Source organism: Stegostoma tigrinum, chromosome 5, assembly GCF_030684315.1.
Source record: "Stegostoma tigrinum isolate sSteTig4 chromosome 5, sSteTig4.hap1, whole genome shotgun sequence".
Classification (NCBI taxonomy): Eukaryota; Metazoa; Chordata; class Chondrichthyes; order Orectolobiformes; family Stegostomatidae; genus Stegostoma; species Stegostoma tigrinum.
The window spans coordinates 95,325,379-95,343,253 of NC_081358.1; the positions used below are offsets into that span (position 1 = coordinate 95,325,379).

General features: G+C 42.9%; 1 protein-coding gene across 2 annotated transcripts in view; it reads left to right on the top strand.

The window, feature by feature from the left end:
- The first annotated feature begins 3,680 nt into the window (after window positions 1–3,680).
- Window positions 3,681–17,875, top strand: part of nradd (neurotrophin receptor associated death domain) — a 44,577-nt gene continuing 30,382 nt past the window's right edge. For both annotated transcript variants that reach the window (XM_048529520.2, XM_048529521.2), the window contains exons 1-2: window positions 3,681–3,826; window positions 4,149–4,297. In XM_048529520.2, coding sequence (XP_048385477.1) covers window positions 4,262–4,297 — 36 coding nt within the window. In that variant the 5' untranslated portion in view covers window positions 3,681–3,826; window positions 4,149–4,261. The remainder of the gene's footprint in view (window positions 3,827–4,148; window positions 4,298–17,875) is intronic.

Consider the following 17,875-nt stretch of genomic DNA (forward strand, 5'->3'; position numbering starts at 1 on the left):
AAGGTTTAAATGGACCAAATGCAGTCTAATGGGAGTAATTCAGTTTGGGAAACTAGTTTGTCATGGACTGGCTCGACTGTAGGGTCTGTTTTTGTGCTGTATGGCCCTATTACTCTAAACACAGCCATTTTAGAGGATTATGGGTTTGGAGGAGATTTACGGATGTGGGGAGGGGAGAAGCTTTGTCCCTCCACGACTTTCTGTTTTTATTTTGAGATCTTATTTTTGATCTCACTCCAGTTACATAAGAGCAGCAGGAGGTGAGTCGGTCCTTTGAGTTGGTTCTCCATTAGATCATGTCTGCTGAGGGTATCCATAACATACAGCTCCACGCGCCTTGCTGCCCTTACCCAGCATAAATCCTATTGATCACAATTTTGAAAATGAATATTGCCCCAACATCCACAACGTCTTCAGGAACAGAGGGTTCAAGATTTTCAAGATCTTTTCTGTGAAAAGATATTTCTTGATTTCACTCCCAAAGGGCCTGGTGCTAATTCTCTGTTAATGCTTGGACCCTGTTGAGTCACTGCTGGAAAATGCATTGATATTGGACAAGTGGATAAATTAGGTTTGTTTGGAGTAATTGCCGTAATAGACCTCATTCTATTGCCATACTTGTGTCTGAGATGACACAGGATAATCTAACCCTACCTAACATCATCATGGGAACATCCTTTTCGTATTTAGACTAATTCAAGGAGAGGTTACACCTTCTCAAAATGATTAAGAGACTAATGATTAATGGTGATTAATGCTTTTTGATATTCATGTCCTCAGAAGAAATGTTAACATGTTGAACACACATTGCTAAACTTTTCCCGGTAAGTCCCAGACAGGGAATTCAGTACAGTGGAAGAGAAGAAAAGTAAACTGAATGCAGAAGGCATTAATTTTTTAAAAAATTGTGATGAAGAAAATTGTTTTTAAAATTGCACTTCACACTGTTGGGAGACTTCTCACAAATATAAATCCATTTCTGAAGCTAGAGGTTTTTACCTAAAATCTAGGCCAACACTTCAATGCTGCTCTGAGGGTGTGCTGCACTGTCAGATGTGCCACCTTTTCTTGCGACATTAAATTGATGTCCTGTCTGCCCTCTCAGGATAGTGTAAAAGATCCTAATCAGAATTTCATGTCCACAAGTAACTAAAATGATGCCCCAACAAATTAACTATAAATAAATGTTGATAAAATGTGAGGCTGGATGAACACAGCAGGCCAAGCAGCATCTCAGGAGCACAAAAGCTGACGTTTCGGGCCTAGACCCTTCATCAGAGAGGGGGATGGGGGGAGGGAACTGGAATAAATAGGGAGAGAGGGGGAGGCGGACCGAAGATGGAGAGCAAAGAAGATAGGTGGAGAGGGTGTAGGTGGGGAGGTAGGGAGGGGATAGGTCAGTCCAGGGAAGACGGACAGGTCAAGGAGGTGGGATGAGGTTAGTAGGTAGCTGGGGGTGCGGCTGGGGGTGGGAGGAAGGGATGGGTGAGAGGAAGAACCGGTTAGGGAGGCAGAGACAGGTTGGACTGGTTTTGGGATGCAGTGGGTGGGGGGGAAGAGCTGGGCTGGTTGTGTGGTGCAGTGGGGGGAGGGGATGAACTGGGCTGGTTTAGGGATGCAGTGGGGGAAGGGGAGATTTTGAAACTGGTGAAGTCCACATTGATACCATATGGCTGCAGGGTTCCCAGGCGGAATATGAGTTGCTGTTCCTGCAACCTTCGGGTGGCATCATTGTGGCAGTGCAGGAGGCCCATGATGGACATGTCATCAAGAGAATGGGAGGGGGAGTGGAAATGGTTTGCGACTGGGAGGTGCAGTTGTTTGTTGCGAACTGAGCGGAGGTGTTCTGCAAAGCGGTCCCCAAGCCTCCGCTTGGTTTCCCCAATGTAGAGAAAGCCGCACCGGGTACAGTGGATGCAGTATACCACATTGGCAGATGTGCAGGTGAACCTCTGCTTAATGTGGAATGTCATCTTGGGGCCTGGGATGGGGGTGAGGGAGGAGGTGTGGGGACAAGTGTAGCATTTCCTGCGGTTGCAGGGGAAGGTGCCGGGTGTGGTGGGGTTGGAGGGCAGTGTGGAGCGAACAAGGGAGTCACGGAGAGAGTGGTCTCTCCGGAAAGCAGACAGGGGTGGGGATGGAAAAATGTCTTGGGTGGTGGGGTCGGATTCCGCCATTTACAATCCGACCCCACCACCCAAGACATTTTTCCATCCCCACCCCTGTCTGCTTTCCGGAGAGACCACTCTCTCCGTGACTCCCTTGTTCGCTCCACACTGCCCTCCAACCCCACCACACCCGGCACCTTCCCCTGCAACCGCAGGAAATGCTACACTTGTCCCCACACCTCCTCCCTCACCCCCATCCCAGGCCCCAAGATGACATTCCACATTAAGCAGAGGTTCACCTGCACATCTGCCAATGTGGTATACTGCATCCACTGTACCCGGTGCGGCTTTCTCTACATTGGGGAAACCAAGCGGAGGCTTGGGGACCGCTTTGCAGAACACCTCCGCTCAGTTCGCAACAAACAACTGCACCTCCCAGTCGCAAACCATTTCCACTCCCCCTCCCATTCTCTTGATGACATGTCCATCATGGGCCTCCTGCACTGCCACAATGATGCCACCCGAAGGTTGCAGGAACAGCAACTCATATTCCGCCTGGGAACCCTGCAGCCATATGGTATCAATGTGGACTTCACCAGTTTCAAAATCTCCCCTTCCCCCACTGCATCCCTAAACCAGCCCAGTTCATCCCCTCCCCCCACTGCACCACACAACCAGCCCAGCTCTTTCCCCCCCACCCACTGCATCCCAAAACCAGTCCAACCTGTCTCTGCCTCCCTAACCGGTTCTTCCTCTCACCCATCCCTTCCTCCCACCCCCAGCCGCACCCCCAGCTACCTACTAACCTCATCCCACCTCCTTGACCTGTCCGTCTTCCCTGGACTGACCTATCCCCTCCCTACCTCCCCACCTACACCCTCTCCACCTATCTTCTTTGCTCTCCATCTTCGGTCCGCCTCCCCCTCTCTCCCTATTTATTCCAGTTCCCTCCCCCCATCCCCCTCTCTGATGAAGGGTCTAGGCCCGAAACGTCAGCTTTTGTGCTCCTGAGATGCTGCTTGGCCTGCTGTGTTCATCCAGCCTCACATTTTATCATCTTGGAATCTCCAGCATCTGCAGTTCCCATTATCTCTATAAATAAATGTTAACTGGTTCTTCATCTCTTTTGCTGTTCACGAATTGGCCGCAGTAATTCTCTTCAGAATCTAAGCAGCTACAATCTTGATATGGTTTGTTGACTGAAAACATGAAAGGGGTTTATAAACGCTTGTCCTATCTTTTACATTTTTTTTACATCCAGAAATGCTTTTACACACAGCTAAATGTTATTTTCCATCTCGGTGATTTTTTTTCATTTATCAGTTACTACTGTGATGGCGTTAATTGTTCTATTTTTATTTTACCCTCTGAGGAACACAACAAATCAGTTTGATATTGAGTAGTGGAATATTTAATAGTTGAACATCTGAAAATGACGGTCCTGTGCGGTGTGGCTTTAAGAGTTGAAAATTTGGTGAACAGAGTTATTATTTCCAGAGCAGTTTTGATACTGCAGCTCTCAGCCAATCAGAATGAAAGTATGTTTCCCCCCCCCCGCCTCCCCCACAGCATTAACACCACGTGGGGTCGAGATTTTGACCCCCCCGTCGGTGGTTTGTCTCTTCTCTGAGAAAGCAACTGGAAATGTTTCAGTCATTGAGGGAGGGAGACTGATAGAGAGACGAGAAGGGAAAGCAGGAAGGTCAGAGAGGGTGAAGGTGAGTGCGTTAGGTTCACTCAGGCCGGGGCTGATTCAGTGCGAATTTGAGGCTAAGGGTGTAGATTCTCTCCCTCTCCACCGCTCTGCCTTGCCATCTCAGCTCCTAGCTGCGCTCCGATCGGTTCATTGAGCAGCTCCCGGGATCCAGGCTGCAGATCAGGCCGGGAGCCGGTGGTTCAGATTTTCAAGCCCCGCACTATTTGAAGGAGGGTTCGGTACCGGGACAAAGCCGGAGGCTCTGCCAGACTCGATTTCGGCGTTGCTCGTTATCCCATTTTTTTCGTTCTACTCGAGTAACGAATCCTGTCTCTTGTTCTCAGGCTGGTATCAGTTAGACAGAGAAGTTTGCAAGTTCTCATAAACTAAGCCGGGACTGAGCAACACTGAGATCTCGAGTTTAATCCACCCAGACTGGAGACTGGCCAAGGACGGGATGCGGTTCATGTTTTGTCTACTGTTCATCTCGCAGGTAAGGAGGCTGCTGTTATCCTGGAGACACTGCACAGTTTTATCTTTTTTTAAAAAAATGCTTTTACTGCCTGAATCTGCTTGGAAAAGCTTCATTTAATAAAATAAAACTTAACGCGTGCGTGGAGAAAGAAAAAGAACTTGCATTTATGTAGAGCCTGCAAAGCCCCTGGTTTTGTCTGTGAAGCACGTTTTTGCAGCGGTGTTGTAGATTTTTAACGTGGCAACTTCGCCAAGATACCACGACCCAGCCGCTCCCTTCTGTGTCTAGGTGCCGGTTGAGAGATTTAATGTTGATCAAGAAACTAGGGAGAATATGCCGAAAAGAGAGCCAAGTCTGTTAGAGAGACGACGGGGAGACTGAAGCGAAGCCTGATGGATGTGAAACGGGTTTATAAATCTGCACTTCGAATCCTGAACGGGTGTTCGCTGTCCGTTTTTACAAGAATAATCTGCTGGAGAGTTTTTGCTGGTACCTTGTGCAGTGATTTGGCCCCCAGCGAGACTGTACTGTGTGTTGAATAAAGGTTTCCATTGAATTTGTCCTTGCGATGAGTGGGCAGTATTGGGTTTTTTCCTGAATTGCTAGTGACAGGTTTGATACAACTGTCTCAGATGGCATTCGAGAGTCAACTGCACTGGTGTGAGGTTGGAGTCACATTTAACCCAGACAGGGCAAGGATAGTAGATTTCCCTCAGTAAAGAACATTGCTGTAAATTCCCAGTTGATTCGACAATCTGATAACTTCATAGTCACTTTCGCAGACTTCAGTTGTTTTATTTAAACCAAACTCAAATTCTCAACTGCCATTGTGAGATTTGAACTTGTATTCTCTACAATTCAAGTCCACATGTTTTGCATTACTAGCCCAGGCATCCGGTTGATCTTAATTCCTCTGGAATCCATGTGCGGTGTGTGAAGAAAGTGCCTTAGATGCTAATCCCAATTTGCTGTTGACTCACTCCCTCCAGTGGTGAGTACATATAAGTGAGGAGAGGAACTGGCTGTTTTGTGATGGCTTCTGTGGTTGAACAGCCTGTACTGTCTGCCCAGTATGTACGGGAAACATAGGTGCTTGATTCCCGTGAAATTCTAGTTCTGAAACATCTTAAACCCATGGGGGGAGAAAATGTAATGGGAGTGACAGGGATCAAGAATGTAAAATCTTCAGAGAGGCTATTTCTGTGAGCTTGTGTAAAATGGGTTGATAATTTCTATTATAGAATTTTGTTTTTCACAAGTTATTATTTTATGCGTATATAATACTTTGAGCCTTTCCATAAGTGGTTAAATTCTGCAATGGATAATGAGATTCCTCAGCTGCTAACACACACCCTTGGTCAGTGCAATAGAACCCCAGTGAAGTTCAGACTCTTCTCAGTCCCTAGTCTGTTCTTATTATTTAGTTCCTCATTGTGCTGACTGTCTCAAGATGTGGTTCCACACGTACCCTCTGCCACTGACTGTGTGTCCATTCTTTATGTTACAGACCAGTCAGTCTATTTAGCTCTGTGTGCAATCAGCTTCATGTTTGATTCAGGTTCTTAAATGTACGCACATACATACGTTTGTGTTTAATTGACAGAGGACTTCTGGACAGGGAATGGGGGAGGGGAAGACAGTATCTTTCAAATAAGATGTTAAAATGAAGTCCAGCCCAAGGTGGGGGGGGGGGGGGGGGGAATCCTTTTGTGTCTTGGTCTATGCTTGTTCTTTAACCATTATCACTAAAAACAGGTTTGCCTGCCAGTTATCTTGTTTCTGTTGGTGGGAGTTTGCTGAGTGTTCATTGACTGCTATGTTTCCTGCAGTACACTCTCGAGCACTTCGGCTGTGCAAGTTGCTATATAAATGCAAGTCTTATTAAATCAATAGCCAGTGGTTAAATTATAGTCTCTATGCAGGGTTCTTGGATGGAGTTTTATCAAGGAGATTGTTGAAAGTAGTGAATTGACTCAAGTGCTGCGGTGAAATTAGTTTTCACTAATCATTTTAAAAAGTCCTAGCCAGTTTGAAAGCTCTGTTGCAGTCAAAGACCATTTTTCATCTTCTTAACTTTGACTCCTGGTTATTGCACTTGCTCACTCATTCAACATTCCTTGCTATTGTTCCCTTTCAAGGAAATATCCGATTCCCTCACATAAGAAGCTCATTCTACAATCTATTCCATAGTAAAATTTACAGCATTACAGCTCACTGCATGAGGTTGGTGTCTTGTTCGGGACGATGAAATGAGATTACATTTTGGGAGTCCTGTGACAAATTTTCTTGTTTGTCGCTCCCTCTCTCCATCTACCTGGGTCTGAAGGGCTCTTCACTAGAAACAGATCCACCATGCGAGTCTTCCTTGATGTTTTGCTGTCCTCTCTCATATTGGCTCCATTCGAAAAAGGAGCCTAAGGGCAAAAGTCAGTGGTTATGATGAATTTGTTGCCTTGACAGCAGCAAAACTGAAACCAGACGGGGCAACCAACCTTGGGGAGGTTCCCGCTCAGTTTACAGCATCAGATGGAGTCTTTGCCCATGGCTGAACCTGAATTTCAAAGCAGCTTTAATCTGAAGTGAACTGGTCTCACTGTTCATGCCTTGGTTATGAGTGGTTCCACCTCTTCACTCTGAGCAACTGAAACCTACGCAGACTAAGAATTTCAAGGCCACTGGTTTTCAAAACCATGAGTGATGTTTTGCTGAATGTGCTGTGTTGATGCTTAATATTTTTTGTACTGTAGCAGGGCCCCAGTTGAAGGGTCATATTAGTTCCTGTACTGCAGTGATTCCACGCTGCCTTTATGACCCTGTTAAATAATATCTGTTGTTTGTTCTTGGGGAAAATGGAAATTGTTGCTAAGATTGGAATTTGTTGCCCTTATGGTAATGTGTTGAATTGAATTCTTTGGTTGTCTGATATCACTGAGTTATTTATTGGGACACTTCAGAAGGTAGTTAGATGTCAGTTAGATTATTGCCTTCCTGGTGATCAAAGCGTTAATATCATTAGCTGTAACTTGCATCTGTAGCATAACATCCAATGTAGTCAATGAATCATCTTACACAAAAAGAGACCACTCAGCGCATTAGGTCTCTGCTAGCTCTCGTGAAAGCGCAGTTGGGTGAGTCTCACATCCAGCTACCACAGGTATCCAGTATTTATTCTTTATCAATTTGTATACCGTTCACTTTTGAGAATTCCCATTGGATCTTCTTTACCACCATTTTTCGGAAGTTATTTTTGAGATCATTATTACTCAGCAAAATGAATTCTCCTCATTCCTCCTCTGATTCATTTTTCATAATAATTTGGTCTGTAAGACTTTTTTTTGAGGCCACAAAGAAGATAGCGTGCCCAGAGAGCAACAGATGGTTGCAGTTTTGCAGTTGCTGCATCCTTCCTGTGACCTCCTCCAAGTGGCTGTACTCGGGAGTCACAACTGCACATGTGAATCTTGACCATAAAGGAAATCACTGTTGTGGCTAATATTGTGTCCTACTCCAACATTCCCCTCCAAATAGTCCCACAAGCTATCCCAGTAGGATAGGCCAAGGGGATAGTGTGTGGAACATTTGTGATCAGAAGGAATTCCCCAAAGTGAGAGGAAGAGCACAGTCAGTGCTGTTTACAGCTTCAAAGCTTGAGATGGCCTCCTGGCTGGGAGGATGGCTGACGACTATAAAGAACAGCACAAATTAAACTGGTCGAATGGTGTGCAGACCAGGATATTTCCTGCAGTGTTGGAAATGGGGACTTATGCAATCAGGAAAGATTTTGCTAATGTAGGATGTGAGTTGTTTCTGATTAAAAAAACACTGATTTCTGAGGTCCCGATAGGAATTGTGGAGTTTCAGAAAGCTTTGGGGAAGGGTGGCCTCGCCTACATCTCTATAAAAGGTAAATCATTGGTAGAAAAGGCATTTAAGACAACAGGCCTGCTGGTTTTAATTTTAAGTGGCTGTTGTAGAAAAGGGAAAATAGTAATGCTTCCAATGCAGAAACTTCAGTCCCATCTCAAATGCTGTCTTTATCTTGGGCCATCACATTTCAGATAGGGTATTTCGGTTTTGAAGAAGTGAAGTTCAAATTTGCTGGATCTGAAAAGGTTAAGTTATAAGGAATGATTGCATGATCTTACTTAGAAATGTAGATGGTTGAGGACTGATCGAAACATTGAAAATAGGAGCGGGCCATTCAACCCTTCAAGCTTGTTCTGCCATTCAATATGATCGCAGCTGATCACTCAACCTGCCCAAATTGCACTGAAGCATTTCTGTGCCCATTTCACAGTTCACTCTCACACCCAGCTTTGTGTCCTAAAGTATTAATTGAAATATTTAAAATGATAAAATAGTATGTACAAAGAAATCACTCCTGCAGTGAGTAATCCAGAGCATGAGATTGTCATGTCAAATTTGAGCTGGGCTGTTCAGTATTGAAATCATTACATAAGCAATATAGTACAGAATCAGATCACCCAGTTCAATTCGACCTTTATACTTCACTCAGGCTTCCCCATATCTTTATACATCTATGTCAGCATTTTTCCCTTTCCCTGTTGTACTTGTCTAATTTCTTAGTGCATCTGTGCTATTTGCTTTAACTATTCCTGTGGCAGCAAGTTCCATATTCTCACCACTCTGGGTAAACTTTCCTAATTCCCTGTTTGGTTGCTTGGGGGACTTTTCTTTATCAATGGCATTCAGTTTTATTCTTTAGCATAATTTGAAACATTTTACCAGTGCTTATTCTATCAAAGTCTTTTCATGTGTTCGAAGGTCTGTTAGGTAAATCTTTGTGCTTCTGTCTTCAAAACAACAGTGATTGACCTGTTCATCAGCTGGATGGATGTATGCTGCATTTCTGTTAATGCCATTGTAGATCATTGCTTCTCCAGTTCCTGCATATCCTTTTTGTTTTTATAGTATAGTAAAAAGAATCATGTTTGGTGCCTCAGATGTGGAAGAATCAAAGTTGCACTGAACTTGGTCGAACTTTACTTTCAATACAAGAAATTTAGTGTTTGGTTTGCTTTCTTTTAAAATGGCCCTGCCCCTGTTGACTTGTGTCACTCCTTTGGGTATTTTTACTCATAGGATTCTTTGCTGCTTGCCTTCATTTATTCTTATTTTCTAAGTAATATTCAATTTAATGTTTATTGCCAAAATGTTTTAACTTATATTTTTCTACGTATAGGGTGACACCGGTGGCTCAGTGGTTAGCACTGCAGCCTCACAGCACCAGGGACCTGGGTTCAATTCCAGCCTCGGGTAGCTGTCTGTGTGGAGTTTGCACATTCTCCCCGTGTCTGCGTGGGTTTCCTCCGGGTGCTCCGGTTTCCTCCCACAGTCCAAAGGTGTGCAGGCTGGGTGGATTGGCCATGCTAAATTGCCTGTAGTGTTCAGGGGTGTGTGGGTTATAGGGGGATGGGTCTGGGTGGGATGTTCCAAGGAGTGGTGTGGACTTGTTGGGCCGAAGGGCCTGTTTCCGCACTGTAGGGAATCTAATCTATGTCAAAATTAATTTGCCAATCTCACAACAATTCCGCATATTTATCTCCTCAATATTGATTTATCTCCCCCTAATTTGATGTTGTCTCCAAATTTTGATAGTGTTTTTGCCTCCAGTTCAAATAGTTTGCATAAATTCAAAACAGCAGTAGTCCTCACACCGATCCGTATAGAATACACTTACCACCACCTACCTCTTTGAATAAATATCATTTATCCCCCTTGACTATTTTCTGACTTGTAGCAACATGAGCAAGCAGATTTCCCATCCTCTGATGTTTATTCATTTCATATAATTTGGGACACCTTATCTGGCTTTCCACAAAACTTGCAATTAATTTGTATCTGCTGTGTTACCTTTATCTACTGTTACCTTGTTAACAAAACCCAATGAGGCTGACTAAATAAAATTTGTCCTTTTGACATCCATGAAGGTTGTTTATTTCTGTGCACCACATCTTAGGAGAGATGGGAAGGCTTTAGAGAGGGTTCAGAAAAGATTTATATTTAGGATTAGTAGCAGCGAACTACTTCCTATCCCTTGCTTCGTATCACATACTGATTGAGTTGGCAAATACCACTAGGTACTCGGAATAGCCATCTGGGAGAACACTGCACGATCAAACTGACCAAGTTTTTAAGGGCACATCTGTTAGACTGAGTGTGCCACAGATGGTGCAAAGCCAAAAAAGCTTGATCTCACCGTCAGAATCTACTCATCACACATTTGGGCACCACACCTTGGGAAGGATATATTGGCCTTGGAGGGAGTACGATGTAAGTTTACAAGAGTAGTATTTGGATTCACGGGTTGTGATTTGAAGAGACATTTGATCTGATCAAAGACTTCAAGATATTAATAGGAAAAGAGTGAAGATAGGAACTATTTTCCCTGGTTTGTGATTCGAGAACTAGGGGTCATAGTTTGAAAATTAAGGTTAGACTGTTGAGGAGAGATGTTAGGAAGCATTTTTACAAACAAATGGTGGTAGAGGTTAGGAACTGTCTTTCAGAAACAGCAGTGGATGCTGGATCAGTTGTTAATTTTAAATCTAAGTTTTTTTTTTAAAACAGTGCTATTAAGGGATATGGGCCAAACACAGATATATGGAGTTAGGCCACAGATCACCCATGATCTCATTGAACGATGGAACAGCTTTGAGGGGCTGAATGGCCTTCTCCTGTCATTTTGTATGGAACAGTCTGTGACTGTACTGGACGGAGTGGTCACTACCAACAACAGCATTTGCCAGAATATAGCACAGAAAACTTTGGTCAAACTGGAGTCACTGGGAGTTGGGGTGGAGACTCCTCACTGGTTGGACTCCTAACTGGCATGAAGGAAAATGTTTGTGGTTTTTGGAGCTCCGTCATTTCACTTCCAAGATGTCACTGCAGGAATTCTTTGGAAGTGTCCGAGGCTCAACTACTTTCAACTTCCATCGATGATTTTCCTTCCATCATACGGTCCTGAGTGGGAATGTTTGATTGCATTGAATTCCGTACAAGCAGTGGCAAACGCGAACAAAGCAGTATGATCTGGACAATGTTCAGGCTTGGGTTAAGCGGCATGGGTTAAGCAGCAGGTAAGATCCATATTACCCAAGTGCCAGACAATACATGTCTCCAACAAGAGAGACTCAGATTACCTTCCATTTAATGACATTATCAATGTCTTGAGAGTTGCCACTAACAAAAAACTGAACTGTTCTGCCCATATAAGTACCCTGGCTTCAAAACGAGGGATTTTACAATAAGAAACTTGCTTCTTGGTGCCCTGTATTCCATCAAACACCTACGAGGCACGAGCCAGGAATGTGATGGAATATTTTAGATAAGTGCAGTTTCAAAACACGATACCATCCAGGACAAAGGAAAGACTTGACAGGAACCTCATCTGTCATCTCAAACATTCACTCACTTCACCGTCGATGTACTGTGGCCACAGTGTACCATCTACAAGCTACACAGCAGCAGCAACTTGCCACGGTTCCCTCGAGAACACTTCCCAAATCCATTACCTGTTCCAGCGAAAAGGATGAGGGCTGAAAATACACACACAGCCACTGACTGCAGCTTTCTCTTCAAGATATGTAATTGCGTGACTTGCAAATATCTTGTTCCTTCAGTTTCTGTGTCAAAATCCTGGAACTCACTAACCACGCTAATGGATGTACCTGTACCCCACGGCCTGTAGGAGTACGTATGGCGACTCACCGCCACCTTTCGGGAGGAATTGGTTACTTAACAACTGTTGGCCATGGCCTGTGAGAAACCATGCCAATGATGTGTGCCATTTTTTTAAGAATGGAGAAACCAAAGATGCTGATTTAAGGTGATTAATGACTATAACATGAGAATTAGTTTATGCAGTGAGTAGTTAGAATCTGAAACACCAATGTTCTGGAGGCACATTCGATCGTGGAATTGTGGAAACAGGCCTTTTGGCCCAACAAGTCCACACTGACCTTCAGTGCAACCCACCCAGACCCATCCCCCTATAACCCACCTAGTCTACACACCCCTGAACACTATGGGCAATTTAGCATGGCTAATCCACCTAGCCTGCACATCTTTGGACTGTGGGAGGAAACCGGAGCACCCGGAGGAAACCCACATAGACACTAGGAGAATGTACAAACTCCGCTCAGACAGTCACCCGGGGTGGAATTGAACCTGTGTCCTTAGCGCTGTGAGGCAGAAGTGCTAACCACTGAGCCATTGTGCTGCTCGATAAACTACGTTTCGATCTCTTTCTTAAAAAAAAGAGAGGAATTGGATGAACAGATGGGCACAAAGAGGAAATAATTGCAGAGCTATGAGGAGGAGGTGAGTAAGTGGGACTAAAGGATTGCTGTTGTCAAGCGTTAATTTACCAAGCATTATCACCCCATCTGATGGTGTTTCAGAACATATCAGATCCCGACCTGAAATTTGTTGTGATAGATCCGACAAAATACTGTGGATGGTGGAAACCTGAAACAAACACTGACAATGCTGGAGAAGCTCAGCAGGTTAACAATAATTCTAGAGTGAGTGTTCTTCAGGACTTGAGCTTCAGAGTCACACCGGACTCAAAATGTTAACTGGATTTATCTTCCCCCAGTTGTTGCCGGAGCTGCTGAGTTTCTCCAATATCCTGTGTTTGATAAATCATATTTTGATAATTAAAAGCAAAATTTAATGAGGTGCTCTTTTACAAAATGAAATCTGCAGCATTGCTTGATTCGGTTTATCAACAAAACCAGTTAAGTAAACAATAAGCTAGTAACATATTCAGTTTGAAAATTTCATAGAAGCATGGAAAGATAAAATAGGAGCAGGAGTAGCCCATTTGGCCATTCAGACCTGCTCAGCCATTCATTATGAATCCAAGCTGATCATCCAAATAAATAAAAGATGTGAAGGACAGCATATAATATGTCTTGACTACCTGCTACATCTGCATGCTTACTTTTAGTGACTGGCGTACAGGGACGTCCAGGTCACATTGCATGTTCTCCTGCTCAATCTATCCCCATTTAGATAATAATCTGTCTTCTGTTTAGTTACCAAATCGGATAATTTCACATTTATCTACATTATATGGCATTTCTTGCCAAGTCACTCAGCTTGTCCAAATTACACTGAAGCATTTCTGCAACATCCTCACAGCTCATCCTCCCACCCAGCTTTGTATCATCTATAACTTTGTCGAAATTATATTAATGATTTAGATGAGAGAATTAAATGCATCTTGTGAATAGCTGGGGACCTGGCACTGATCCCTTAAGTATCCCCCTAATCACTGCATGCCATTTGGAAAGGACCAGTTTATTCCTACTATTTCCCGTCTGCCCACTAGTTCTCTATCTATCTCTACGTGCTGTCCCCAGTCCCATATGTTTTAATTTTACATCTAACCTCTTTTCTTTGAAATCTTCTAAATGTCCAAATAAACCATTTCAACTGGCTCCCTTTCATTAGCTCTACAAGTTACGTCCTCAAAAGTTTCCAGTAGATTTATCAGACATGATTTCCCTTTTGATAAATTGTTGCTGACTCTGTCTGATCTTGCCACTGTTTTCCATATGCTCAGCTATCAATTCTTTTATAATGGACTCTAGCATATTCCCCATTACTGATATTGGGCTGACTCATCAATAATTCCCAGCTGTCTGTTTGCTTTCCTAATTGGTGGTTATATCATCTGCCCTCCAATTTGTAGAAACTATTCCAGAGTGTGTAGAATCTGGGAGGATGACCACCAATGCATCTGCTATTTCTGGGTATTCCTTACGTACTCTGGGATGTAGATAATTGGACCCTGAAAGATTTATCAGCCCTCAATCCCATCAATTTCCCTAACACATTTCCGTACGAGTACAGATCATATTCAGTACTTTTCTCTCACTAAGTGCCGAGTTCCCCAACATGTCTGGTATGTTATTTATGTCCTCCTTTGTGAACACAGAACTAAAATATGTATTCAGTTGGTCAGCCACTCCTTTGATCTCCGTTATAAATTACCCTGTTTCTGACTGGAAGGGGCCTATTTCTAGTCACAGACCAGGAGATACATTTACAGTCAGTTTTTATGTTCCCTGCAAGCTTACTTTGGCACTCTCTTTTCTCTTTCATAAATCAATCCCTTTGTCCTACATTTGCTGAATTCAAACCATTTCCACTTCTCAGGTCTGTTTATTTCTCACCCCATCACCCTCACCGTTTCCTTGGATTTAATACGGTTTTTAATTTCACTTGTAAGCCATGGGTTGGCCTTTTTCAGTTTTTTCACTTTTGGCTCAGACAGGAATGAACAAGTGTTGCAGTTTACCCATGCACTCTTTGATGGTTACCATTGCCTTTCCACCACCATCCCTTTAAGCAATGTTCCTCATTTCAAAACACACAGTAAAAATACAATCCCATTTCTCCAATGCTATCATTTTACAGTACTCAAATATCAGAGACAGTTCATTTGTCGATTACATCTGTAAATGTAACAACAATTGTTTTGAATTCATGGTTTTGGAAGTTTGGTAGTTTTTTTACTTGGTTGTTACATAACTGAGCTTAGTCTTACTGAGCTCTAAATAATGACTTCAAACCAAATTTTTCTGGTCTGGAGTTCTCAACTTGCCTAGCTATGGGTGCTTCCCCTTGAGGGAAAACAAAAAAAAATCCTTACAAGTTTTAAAGGAAAATGAATCTCCTCTGTTTATGCTGTTTCCTTATAAAACTTTCCCAATACAAACAAATCTGTGTTACCACTTTTGGGACTTCATCTCTCATTATTGGGTTAAGAAAAATCATTCCCCCAGAAATACTGACCAGTTAATTATTAAACCCTCTCATACATGCAAACCAAAATCCACATGCCACTAGTTCAAAATCCAAACACTAAAATAAACAATATTAATTTGTTATCATGATTATTTCTGTAATGTTGAAAATTCTATTATCCTGTCCGTCAAATGATTCCTTGCATACCTTTTTTATATTTTCAGTATTTACACTTTTTGTCTGGCTGTTCTCCCTTTCTGTGGTCTTGCCTGCAGTCCATGTCAATACTTGGTTGATGTCACTTTTTATTACTCTCACGTGGTTCCTTGTCTTGATTCATACATGGTGATGGATCAGTGTTCAGCTTGTCTCTCTTTTTCAGCAGGGTGTGTTTTTCTTGGATTATGGAAATTGCTCTGTTTCACATTGGCAAACATTTTAGAGCAACAATGTTATCCATTTTAAGTTCAATTCCAATCTCAGCCCCTTAAAGCATGAATGCTATTTCTGTCTTGCTGATGGCCAAGTCATTTTGAATGCTATTATCTATCAGTTATTCCACCTCCCTTTCCCCTTGTTATCTTTTCTAAATATGTTACACTCTGCAGTGTTTCACTCGTAGTTCTAATTGTTCTGCAGCTATGTCACTGTAATTCCAACTGTCTGGTTCTTTACAGCATATTGTGGCCTCCAGTTCCCTGTTTTGTTGCAGACTGTGCATCCATTGCTGTACAGATGGTTTAAATTAGGAAACAGCTTTCAAATTAAGGATGCTTAAAATGTAGAACTGTCTCTGGCTAAAGTCAGTGGATGCCAGATGAATTTGGAACTTTTAGGATGGAGGAGATCAGGAATGGGGAACAAAGGTAGGAAGATGGCGTTTGGATACTGATGAGACCATGGAATGGCAGAAGAGGTTGATTAAACAGCCTAGTGTTGTTTAGATATTCCACTTTGTTTCTGTATGCTGGTGTGTGCTCAGAACTGTTGAATTTGTTCAAATGTGTTCTGTAGATAAATGGAGCTGGCAAAGCTTGTTCAGTCACGATTTTGATGGAGATGACTGCCCTTGACCAAACGTTAAACTGTTTGGGTGAAGCATCGTGCATTGTTACATGCACTCCATGTCTTGAAAAATAGTATCTGCGTCACGTTGGCTTTGTTCTTCAGGATTTTTCACCATTCGTTTTCTATTAATTGTGCTGTCACAGACCAGTGAGTCCTTCATACTATCTGACTGTGTAGCTCTTCATACTCTTGCCTTCCCTGTTCCCTGACATTAAGGGCCAGTACCTCTGCCAAACAATAAAGTAGAATGGCACTGTTCTGGTTCTTCCACAGCAGAACATGTGAATGTCAGAATATGGGTAAACATATGGTTAATGCCATGTCCCAGGATAGATGTGGTTCCCTGAAGCTCCCCTCCCACGTTCAAATGAGGCTCAAGCTCTTCACTACTGCACTGTGCGAAATGTTTACTTCAAAGTTAATGCCTTCATGTCTGACCCATCCCTGACTATGTATCACAGACTGGGTGTGTCTAGTAGTCAGAGTTATACAGGGCGGAAACAGACCCTTCAGTCCAAATTGTCCATGCTGACCAAGTTTTCTTGAGTTAATCTAGTCTCATTTGCCTGGATTTGGCCAATATTTCTGTAAACCCTTTCTATTCATGTATCTGCCCAAATGTCTTTTAAATATTGTAACTATATCTACATCTACCACTCTCTCTGGCAGTCCATAGTCCTGATTCTATACATAACTATGATTCTATAACAGCTCCTGCTGTTCTCTAAATGAAATGAGCGAAGCTTTTGTTTTTACCTTCAATTGTCAAGTGGTAACTACTACTCTGATAAGTTTTTTTATTTTAACAAAGTTGTATGGCAAGGCTTCAGCCATGCTCTGAAACTGGGAATAAAATCTGAATCCATCGCTTTACCTGCCCAGTGTACGTTTTCACATTTTTTTCTAATATTGTCAAACTGAAGCTTCTCCAGAATGCTTTCAACGCAGTCCTAATTAAACAGAGACTGTGTTTCAAATAAATAGTTCTGCAGGAGCTGGCTGAGAAATAGTCTGGCGAGTTGCATTCAGGACCTCAAACAGTTCTAATTTGTGTTTTTTGTTGAAAGAAGATCTCAGTCCTGGTGAATAGCAGGGGGTGGGGAGAGAATGTTTCACAGTCTCTGTCAGACACTAAATCAGCTCCAGCTTGTGCCACAGATGCACCATCTGCACAGACTTTGTCTGAACTCACTTCCTCCTTAATTGCTTCTTCTGTCGGCTCCTATTGTGTGGAATTAATGAAAAGAATCTAAATTATTTACAGTGAAGCCCCAGTTTCCTGTCTTTCACCCTCTTTGCAAGTTATGATTCAGTGGTGGCTGATTTTCCTGTTTGTACCTGACCTGAAGGCAGAGCTTGTGTCAGTATTTACTCTTCCATAAACACCTCGAGCTGCTGGGCCACACACCTAACGGGACTAGTTGTGTCCTAAAGATTTTTTTGTGGAGATGAAGATCTCTGACTTCCTGCTGGACACACTATCTTTCCTTGCGCAAATCACTAGCTCCATATCTCTGACTGCATGATACTATCGGGTAGTGCCCTTGGTGGAAAGTAAAAATCCTGCTCCTATCATATCAGCTTTTCGTATTTTATTCATGTATAGGGTGTGAACATTGCTGACAAAGGTCGGTTTTATTGTTTACCTTAATTTCCTTCAAGAAGGTAGAGGTGAGCTGTCACCTTGATTCACAGCAATCATCGAGTGTGTATGCCCACTGTGTGCGGAGCACCTAGATTTTGATC